The sequence below is a fragment of the Wasmannia auropunctata genome, unplaced genomic scaffold, assembly GCF_000956235.1.
Source record: "Wasmannia auropunctata unplaced genomic scaffold, wasmannia.A_1.0 LD335979.1, whole genome shotgun sequence".
Taxonomy (NCBI): Eukaryota; Metazoa; Arthropoda; class Insecta; order Hymenoptera; family Formicidae; genus Wasmannia; species Wasmannia auropunctata.
The window spans coordinates 29,185-40,074 of record NW_012026911.1 but is presented as its reverse complement, the minus strand read 5'-3'; the positions used below and the strand labels follow the sequence as shown (position 1 = coordinate 40,074).

The window sequence follows — 10,890 nt, the reverse complement described above, 5'->3', positions numbered from 1 at the left end:
TTCAATAATCAAAATAATTTTGATGGAAAGTCACAATGATTGCTAGAATATCAAAACGTTTTATAGCAATGCTTATAATTTTTAACTTTCCAGCAAATTATTTTGATGATTAAACAAGAATTATTTTCAGATCTGTATTTAGCAAAATTTTTAAACATTTCAACAAAATCGTTCTTTCTAATTGATAATATTATATGTTTCTCTGTTTTTGCATTAGGGCGAATTCGTGGCAGCCTTCGCCTCGTCCAATCTCGGCGACGTTTCGCCGAATACACGCGGCCCGAAGTGCGAGTTCTCTGGAAAGAACTGCTCCGACCAGTACACGTGTCCCGGAAAGAAGGAAAGGTGCTTCGCCTCCGGTCCCGGAAAGGATATGTTCGACAGCACGAGCATTATCGCTCACAAAATTTTTCAGGAATCCACGGTAAGTGCGACTTTCCTTGTCATTTTTTTTTTACGAGCCTCGTATTTCGCGACGTCCATAGCTCCCTTCATTTATTATATGCGCAATAGATGCGTGCAACAGTGAGATAGCATTTGTAATTTAAAGTAATAGCGAATACTTGCACATCCGGATACTTCCCACGTCGGAAGTGATTTTTACCATGTCCGTTTTAAAGCAGAGACGAGAGAGAGAGAAAAAAAAGAAGAATTAATAACGATTTCTCTCGGCGGCTGTAAATGCCAAAAACGGACGTTTTAATTGAACGTAAAAATCAGATCGCGCATGTGACTCGCGGAAAACTGAAGTAATTGGAAAGCGTGCATGTGAATTTCACGGTCTTGGTTGATGCGAGTTAAGTTCAAGTGCTCGGACAAAGCGGCGCAATGCCGTAAGTAAGTGTTACTGCTCGAATCCAGCGGTTGCAGGTTACGCGTGCGTTTCCCAGAATGTGTACGTATATATATGTATGTGTGTATTGTTAATTACGCGGTGGCATATGTGAAACTTATTAGCGGTGCAAGGGAAACCACCGACGCGTCCAGATTGTTATCGGGCAAATTAAGCAATTTCGCGCGCGCGCGCAGTGTGATTTGTTAAGAGCGATACGCTAATTAACCCTAGGTATACACATTGTTTTTTTGACGTCGTATACACACTTGGGGTCCCGGAGATCGCATCCATATTTATTACTGTAATTCTAGTAAAAATTGGACATATTTCAATTAATTTTTTTTTCAATCGATAGAGAATCGACCACGGAACAAGCTCATAGTGTGTAAAAGTCGATAGAATTAAGGAACTCCAAGATATACGGATTCAAAGAAAAAGGAAAGTTAAAAAAACGCGAAAAAATCTCGATTTAGCACCTATTTTCAAAAAATCATATCTCTTTTGTTTATAATATAGACCGATTTGAAAAATCCTTGAAAATTCTGAAAGGGCATTACCTGAAATAGTAACAAAAAAAAATTTGGCGATCCGATATTTTAATTTTTTAACAAAACTGCGAGCAATCCCGGGGACCCCACGCTCACTTCAACTGTTCACTGCTCGGTTCTTGAGCGACATAATTGCAGCGCGTTAACACGTCTTCCTGCTGAGAAGATTCCAAACTTTTTTTACGTCAATATCCCAAACCCCTCCCCTTCAAATTTCAGAAATTCCAGACCGAGAAAGTTTCGCTGGGGCCTCGGGGATCCCAGTGTGTATATCTAGGGTTAAGGATATACATCGCGAGACATTGGCCGTAGTTTGAAACTGAAAGTCTCTGACGAGGCCTTGACTTATTGAAGACGGTTATATGTATAAACGTATATATGTAACTGCGATGTGTAAAGAATTTTTAGAAAAATTATATAAATATTTCTATTTTCTAAAGTTTTAACATTAATTTAACATTTATATATATATTTGAATAATTATTTATTTTCCCAAAATTTGCGAAATATCACAGCAAAAATGTCTTCGAAAAATTAAAAAGTAAAAAAGTTATTTGTAAATTTTTATTTTAAGCAATAGTTTTTGAAACATAAGGGTTTAAAATTTAACCAATTATAGATTAGTACTCGCGTGAAGTGCGCGACTATTAACACTATCGACGCGCTCACAGACGTGCTTCCGTTTAATCGTAATCTATAATCGGCTAAATTCAAATTCTTATATCTCAAAAACTACTGTTTAAGTGAAAAATTTACAAATAACCTTTTTACTTAATTCTTCAAAGACTTTCTTGCTATGATATTTTTGTTCGCGAATTTTGGGACACCCTGTATGTATATGTATATATAAAAGTAAGAAACGTCTTTTTAAATCAAAACGGTGCCTAATAATATTTTTGTGTAAAGAAACTTATTTTAGGTAATTTGGGAAGGAATTGTTGGGTCCACCTTTTTTCTACTTAATTTTATTTGCTTGATCCAAAAGTCGTAGTTAAAATTGTCTCAGTATCAGAGAAATATTACTTTTTTTTATTTTAAACAGAAATAAAACAATAATTTATTTTATCATTTTTGTCGAGCCAAAATCGCTGTCAGCGAATTTCTCTCAATCCATTTTCATTAAAATTGTGGTATTTACTTGCACTAAAGAATTACAAAGCGATATTGTATAAGCGATAATAAATCATTGTTTTTTATGTTTAAAATGTGGAAAAAAAAATATATTTCCCGGATATTGAGACAATTTTAATTATAAATCTGCAAGTAGAATTGAATAAGAAAATAAGTGAGCTTAAATGATTCTTGCGTGCTTTCCAAATGATCTAAAATGGACGCATTCCTTTCTTAAATTTTAAAATAATTATTTCGATATTTACTGCTCAATTTTGTCTTCTGAATAAATTTCAAATACGGTCTCTATTATGATTAATAAAAGAATTTAAGAATTGAAGTATCATAATTGTCGAGAAGACATTTTTTCTTTTAATTGAGTGATTATTGAATTTTTAACTGAAAAAAGTGCAGCTAATGACGAGTATGGTTATCTCTCCTCGCAATTCTTTCAAGACTAATTTCCATAACACGGTTATTCGCTTTCATTGAAGCCGTAATGACGCATTGTGCATATTACTGGAAAAATTACAGTGCCGCTTGCATCTCATTACAATTTCATCAGCAGATTATACGTCCACTTCAAGTTATCAAGTTCCTCTTCATTGAATAAAAGTTGAATGACAGCTGCAGATGAGTCGGAAACTCAATGTCCCCTGGCGATGGAATTATCTCGACACGTAGCGATTCGCGTCACATATCTACTTTATATCAGGCGAAATGAAGATAAAAAAAACACGAGTATATATATACCTACCTAAATTGTCTGTTTTACTTTGACATAAAACTTTTATTTGGACGTAAAACCAGTTTTACATAACATCGTCGTCAGAGTATCAATTCTTTACGATTTCACATTTCACTTTACAATATAATGTGGACAAAAGGCTTATACTTCTATCTTCCTATACTTTTATAACGAAACCCGTTTCGTCAGCCGCGTGCCGTTCGCCAAAAATATACATTCGTATTTTTTTTCTATCGCGTTTCACGTGAATTTGATATTTCTCGTTTTCCGTAGCATAGAGATTTAAATCTAAATTCCCGCGCGGTTCACATCATCATGCTATTGCACATAGATCGCAAAGGGATTCTCGGACGGATTTGAGCGTAATGTGGGTCTGCAATAGGAGAGTCATAAGTAATAAAGGTCTTAAAGAAATTGACCAATCACAATTGATTATTCTCCTCACATTCGACTGTGATTGGTCAATTTCCTACGACTTCAAGACTTACGACTCTTACTGTAGATTCGCCGCATAAAGGGTCGTACTACAATAACAGTAGTAAATCGTGAGCTGTAAAAAATTGACTAATCACAGTCGAATATGAGAAGAATAATCGATTATAATTGGTCAATTTCTTAAGACTTACGATTTACTACCCTTATTGTAGGCGGACCCTAAGGGTCAAGAGAATTAGCACACACGGAAAATCTTAAGCAGCAAAGAAATCAGTATGTTGGATTTGCTGCTGCTTATACGTTATTTAGCCTTTTTTATTGCGATTGATCGATATTCGCTTGTCACGTTTTTCTGTAGCCCTACAACTTTCTACGAGGCGCGTGCGCGGTGAGACGCGTTTACATATTCTTTTCAAATATTATTCGCGGTAGTTGCGTATTTATATTTTTACAGTGAAACCTGAAAAACCTGAACGCACGAGAGGCATCTCGGAGAATAAATGAAATCTACGTTATTACGTAGAGAGTCGCTCCGCAAATACAAATCGATACTTCAGACATGCGCGGTTACATCGTACAATTTCCAATTCCGTCAAATGGTTTTCCTTTTTTTTTTTAAAGAGACGCGCAGGACGCCTTCGTGCGGTTTTTGCGAATCGTCGGGCGAAGGGTGAAATAAATAGACGGAGCTATTTCCGATTAACCGTGCAGAAAGGAGCAATTTCGATTTTTTGTGCCGCTATATACGTATAATAAGAGGTGCGATTAGATGCTTCGGACTCGAGCGATGAAAAATCAAAGATTATAAGACAAAAATACTTTTATTTTAGTAGAAAATAATATCAAACGTTGTTTTGCGGGAAAGGAGTTAGCATTCTTCGATATAATTTCAGTTGAAAACTATATATATTTATTTATTTATCGCAGTGTATTTTAAAGGTACAATCCTAAATCCCCCTCCTAAAGTCTAATTGTTTTATACATGAGAATTCTTTGTACGGGTAAAAACGAGTCCACACACAATTTTTTCTGTTTTTTTTTTCGTTGCTGAATGATTAATTAAATCCCACCTGAAGGGTGCGTCCGCGATCGAACTTCGAGAGCGCTGTTTCGCCGTCACGCTTGACTAGCAGACTGATTGTATATCGACTAATATGCCTCTTAGCGAAAAAAAACGCCCGATTCGTCGCCTATTTACACGCCGGATGGATGGCTGGACGGCTCCTAATAGTGCTTCTCGTAGTCGTAGCTGTTGAAGTGCGCCGGCGAGATGTACTTGACGATCGGCACCGGTTTCACCGGGTGCACCGCGGGCCCGACCTTCTTCACGACGGCGTTGAACCCGTTGTGGTCGTCGGCCGTGTACTCGACGATGCGCACGCTTCCGTCGGGCTCGTTCACGCTGTACGAGCCGTGGACGACGTCGCCGTCCCGCACCTCGTGCTGGGTCTTCACGTCGCCGGTGTGGGGATCGTGCACGCCGTAATTGAAGGTGTATCTCGGGTGCGACTGTAACAGGCGCGCATATACGCGGTGCAGTCGTTATGCAAACGGCGAATTAACGGCGAACACATCGCGCGTCTGCATGCCGCAGCTTGACGGAGATCCCAGGCAGAACAACTACCTCTATTTTGATGCCATCTTGACGTCACGATGACTTTTTGGTTCTGCTTGAGATATTATAATTCTATCGCAAGCAGAGAAGAAAATGTCATTACATCGAGAAAAAGATATTTCGTATTTGTGACTGTAATTGCATGGTAAAAAGAAATTATGGCTAGGAGCACGATTTTTATACACAAAGAGAATTTTATTTTCAAATTTACCCCGAAAATCATGTTAATCATAGGACAACATAGTATTTCGACAAATTTTATATGACTTTCACTATTTTTTTTAAATATATACTACAACAAATTTATTGTAGTGTACAATAAAATTTGCCGAAATACCATGTTGTTCCACGATTAACAAAATTTTCAGGGTAAATTTTAATAGGAAATTCTCTCCGTGTAGTTATTATTACTGTTAGTAATAATAATCTTATATGTGTATAATCCTACCAGATATGACAAAAATTTTACTATAAATTATAATAATTTCATATATTGATATAGTAAAATGTCAAGATACACGGAAAGAACGATTTTGTTGAAAGATTTAAAAATTTTACTGAATACAGATTTGAAAATAATTCTTGTTCAGTCATCAAAATAATTTGTTAGAAAATTAAAAATTACAAGCATTGCTATAAAACGTTTTGCTATTCTAACAATCATCGTCACTTTCTAACAAAATTATTTTGATTATAAAAAAAAAATTATTTTTAGATCTGGACCTATCAAAATTGTTCTTTCCGTGTATGAATAAGACAAATAAAATAAATATTTTTATGTAGTAAATGCAACTTTAATTACAGTAAGTGTAACTATTTTTTTAACATTTGCTTACTATTTATATTGTAGAAATAACTAAAAAAAAGTAAACGAAAAAATAATAATATCTAATCATAATATATAGCCATAATGCATTGTTAAAGCAGCTATAACTTGCATGGTTAAATTAATTATAATTTTACAGTTATCCTCGAAATTCACTATAAATAGTTAAATTATTTTAACTATATTTTTCTCTCGGTGTAGAGTCATTTGGCACATCAAAATGACTCTAAAATGATATAAGAAATCAGTTTATTTATTTGTTTACGTCATTTTGACGTTATCTGTTGTTCTGCTTGGGATGGCTCGCAGGATGCGGCCACGCTTGCCGCGCGGCAAGATGCGACGCAGTGTGTAGCCGATCATTTTTTATTTTCACTCTTATACGAAAAAGCGGTAAATTGATTGACCACCGCGAGAGCCATTAGTTGTTTAAAATAACGCGTTATTTGTTTTACTCTCCGACATTTCCACGCAGCTTTCAAATCGCCGGCGCATCCTGATTTAATTTTCGTGTACGTATATTAATCGTGCGTGAAACGAAATTAATTTTCGAAAGATCAAAAAAGGGGTCCATTGCAAATTAACGTGCTTACACTGTTAAATCTATAGTATTCAACTGAACTTTATTTAAGTCGCCACTACTCTTACTTAATAAATTGTTCTTTTTTACTAAAACAACGGAGTTAAATAATTTAAAACAGTTCAAATTTAACCCAAATTTGGGTTAAATTCCATTGTTTTATTTAAAAATAACTATTTATTAAGTAGGAGCAATGGCGACTTAAATAAGTTTCAGTTTGACACTATAGATTTAACAGTGTAAAAGATAAATTTTACACATCGGTGAAATTTAATTTACCGAATATCTCTATAGGGATGTTTCTTGTATAACATGATTTTATAATAGTTTCATTCTTTAATAAATTTGGCCCGCAGCGGTGCGTGATAAAGCATACTTTTGCGGCGCGCGCAATATTCCGTGCGCTTTCGAGCGACGTCATATCGCAATTATTCGCACACGTAGCGCGATGTTTCCTCGTTTTACGATATTACTTGGAGCGCCGCTTTTAGTGACAATTAACATCGCGAGAAAGCGACGACAATGAGCGTTGCGGAAAGAGGCTCGACAATAAGAGATACGGCGAGGACAGAGGAAATATACCTTCGTCACACACAGACGTATCTCCTTTCAAAGAGACAGGAATTTAAATGAACATATACGCGCCTCGGGCGTTCGGAAACGTCATGGAGACTCGACGGATCTTGACGCTTTTCAGACGGAAAAACGTGCGGGAATTTATATTAAATGTTGTTAATAGAGTGTCGAAAGTGGCGGAAGTCGAAGTTGCGGGAAAAATTCCTGGTTTTTCTCCCTCGAAAGCTGATGACGTCAATTACAATGATTATTGAGTCTCACCGAAAAAAAAGTAAAAATTTTTAAAAATTTTCTGAAAACCCAGCAAACAGATTATACATAGTCGAGCCTCGAAAACTCGAATCTCAAGGGAGGAGTTATAAAAATCTTCGAGTTATAGAAGCTTCGACTTATCAAAGTTTGAGTGAAAAAGAATTGACATGAAAATTCGAACTTACGGAAACTTTGTGCGAGAGTTTATAATTTTCCAATTATAATGGCTTTAAAAAAAAAAATTCAAGTGATTTTCGAGTTATCGAGGTTTGACTATAACTACAATATTGCTGTAACATTGTAACATTTCTGCAATACAGCTGGAACGTTACAGTGCTGCTCAAGAAAAATATTCGCCACACTGAATACTTTTCAAGAAAAAAATGTTTGTTACTGAATATTTTTCACACTGAGAATTGATATGCGATCTTAGCAACGAGAATATTAGTTAGCGAAGAAATATCAAGCTGCAGAGAATAGAATAACGAGCTACAAAAAAAGGGACGTAAAAAAGGCGTTAAAAAAGGCACTCACGTAATAGTCGTGATCCTGATCGGTGTGGTGCTTATAGCCGTGCAGCTCGTGATCCAGAGACGCGTCCACGTGCAGCGGCGCGGCGGACACCGCGTGCACCGGCACCGCGACCGTCGGCAGGACTTTGTATCCGGCCGCGGATCCGTAATACCCGTCGAGATCGCCGTAATCGCTGTAGGACAGGCCATGGCCGCCGTTGTAACCGCTGAGAACCACCGCGTGGCTGCACGCCAGCGCGGCACAGAGGAGAGCGACCGTCTGGAAAAACCAATAATATTCGCGATCACGAAAAGAATTTCCTTTTAAAATTTACCCTAAAAATCATCATGTTAATATTGTTAATCGTGGGACAACATATATTTCGACAAATTTTATGTGATTTTTTCTGTTTTTTTTTTAGTTGTGCACTTCAATAAATTTGTTTTGTAGTATATATTTATATAAAATAGTGAAAATCACATAAAATTCGTCGAGAAAACTATGCTGTCCCACGATTAACATAATTTTCATGGTAAATTTTAAAATAAAATTATCTCCGTGTAAATCTCTCTCTCTCTCTCTCTGTGGGAAAGAAAAAGCAAGATTGTTAATATATGCGAAGTTGTGTCAAGGATTCCGGATAGCTTCTTTCGAACTCCTCTACGCGGCGCGTCGAGGTGGCTTCGGCGGTAGTTTTCTTCTCTTTGCGACATCTCTTCCGAAGACGTTCTCCATCATCTAGCGTCGTGCGCGCGCGCGCGCGTCGCAATATTTAAAAGCGTCTTCGAAGCGTAACCAGCGCGGGACACAATCGATAACCCCGTGCGACGCGGACGATTTTCATTAGTCACCTGTCAATGCGCAGATCTCGGACGACGCGGCGACGCGACGCTCAGGTTTGGAAAGTCATCGGGGCTGATTTATTGGGAAAGTCTCGGCGCGGCGCGGCGGCGAGACGCGCCGCCGCGTCGCGTACGTCGCTTGAACGCGAGTAGTTTCGATGTTTCGCGATTTAAAATCACGGATCGGAAGAAGTCGACCGTCGAGAGAAGACCGTCCATCTCCTTTTCACTTTCACGCCGAACTTATCCGCGGCGGGCCAACGGATCGCATATAAGTCAATGAAATTGCCGCCGCGGAAGTGGCTTAAAAGGATCTCGCTTCCTTATCCGCCGCGAGATGGAAATGATACGTCGCGAATAAACCGTTTATTACACCCCCGGCACGAATATTCATAGCCTGGGAAAGCCGACGCGGATCCCCGGTACTTTGAGATAAATCGAGGAGGATCGGGAAGTAAGAGAGATTTAATTTGATCGGAAGCTGAAAGAATTTCAACTCGGAACGATAGTAAAATTCTGTTTAGAATTGCTTTGAAGACGGAATTAATAACGTTTTAGAACATGTTACATCCGAAAAATTTCACAAAAATACATAATTGCTAAATAATTTTGTAAAGTAAAAGGGGAACGAAGAGAGGCCAGTTGGAGATTTAACGTTTTAAAGAAAAGAATTTAAAAAATATATATATCTATAATTTGTAAATAATAAACTTATCATATATATATTTATATACGTTATTTACATGTTATTTACAAATACGGCGCCAAATAGGTGATCTAATTGAAAGCTAAATAGCAAAGTCCATCTGTCTCTAATTAGCAAATTGGAGAGATAGGTAGATCTCATTACTGAACGTGTGCTGATAAATGTGATTTTATGGCGTATGATAAATAATAATAATCAAAATATAAACAAGCCGTCCAAAACAAAATTAAAGATTCTCTCTTTAATTATTAGCTTAAAAGGGGTAACTCTATCTATTCATCACCCTTTCACAGAAATCCAATTTAATATGGGCTAATTTAATACAGCAAATTATCTATTTTTAGTATTAACAAGCGTTGCCGTACGGTGCTTTTCAATACCAAAACTGTCGTAATTACTATCCAATATTTTAAATTTCTATAAGCGGCACACGGAAAGAACAATTTTGCTGGATTCAGATCTGAAGATAATTTTTGTTCAATAATCAAAATAATTTTGTGCGAATGTCAAAATGATTGCTAGGATATCAAAACGTTTTGTAGCAATGCTTATCAGTTTTAACATTCCAACAAATTATTTTGATAGTTCAACAAAAAATTATTTTCAAATATGTATTCAGCAAAATTTTTAGACCTTTCAACAAAATCGTTCTTTCCGTGCAGCTGAACAAAAAGCGATTTCGAAATTATCTCCCTCGACGGAGAATAATTAACTCCGATAATTTCGCGCAATGTTCGCGGCAATAATATTATAATGGACAGCTTTATATATAGCAAAGCGAGAAGAAAAAGGGAAAAATAAAGGGAGATTCACTGGGACCGATAGACGCGGACGGCCGGCCGGAGGTTCTCTCGAGCGCGGCCGACAGGAAAAGCGCGACGCACTCTCTCCCTCGAGCACGATCTCCCGCGAGCCCACTCCTCGTTTCGTATATACCGCACTCGTATCGCGCGTCGCGGACCTTCTCTCTCTCTGCCTCTTTCTATCTCTCTTTCTCTCCCGTAATACCTTCAGCATGATGCTTCCACAATGTTTCCGCTCACACCACGTTTACCGTATGCGAGACCGTCTCGGGCGCGAAGTCACTGATAGCATTATTCCCGGACGATGGGCTTATATCCATCTCCCACCTCGGGAGATGGCCTCCGTTCCGGGCAAAAGCTCTCGGCCTCGGGCCGCGCCACCACTCTTTCAGGCCGTCGCCGCCGCCGCCACCGCGCTGCGCCATCCTAGGCTGGTGTACCCTACCCCCCGCGGATATCTTTTTGTGTATATGAGAAAACACACACGGTATGCCTATAATA

General features: G+C 37.9%; 2 protein-coding genes across 3 annotated transcripts in view; one reads left to right on the top strand and one right to left on the bottom strand.

The window, feature by feature from the left end:
- The window catches only part of LOC105454641 (neutral ceramidase-like), a 21,025-nt gene extending 19,315 nt beyond the window's left edge, over positions 1-1,710 (top strand). The window contains exons 7-8 of one of the 2 annotated variants that reach the window (XM_011697400.1): positions 218-424; positions 1,603-1,710. In XM_011697400.1, coding sequence (XP_011695702.1) covers positions 218-424; positions 1,603-1,695 — 300 coding nt within the window. In that variant the 3' untranslated portion in view covers positions 1,696-1,710. Of the gene's footprint in view, positions 1-217; positions 1,301-1,602 lie in introns of those variants that run through there. The other variant, XM_011697399.1, reaches the window with a different exon arrangement.
- Positions 1,711-3,241: 1,531 nt separating this feature from the next.
- LOC105454642 (cuticle protein 19-like) lies at positions 3,242-10,673 on the bottom strand. Its single transcript, XM_011697401.1, has 3 exons — positions 10,595-10,673; positions 8,060-8,317; positions 3,242-5,185 (listed from the first exon to the last, which is right to left on the bottom strand). The coding sequence occupies exons 1-3, from the start codon at positions 10,601-10,603 to the stop codon at positions 4,901-4,903; spliced, it is 552 nt and encodes a 183-aa protein (XP_011695703.1). The 5' UTR covers positions 10,604-10,673; the 3' UTR covers positions 3,242-4,900.
- Between the last annotated feature and the right edge of the window lie 217 nt (positions 10,674-10,890).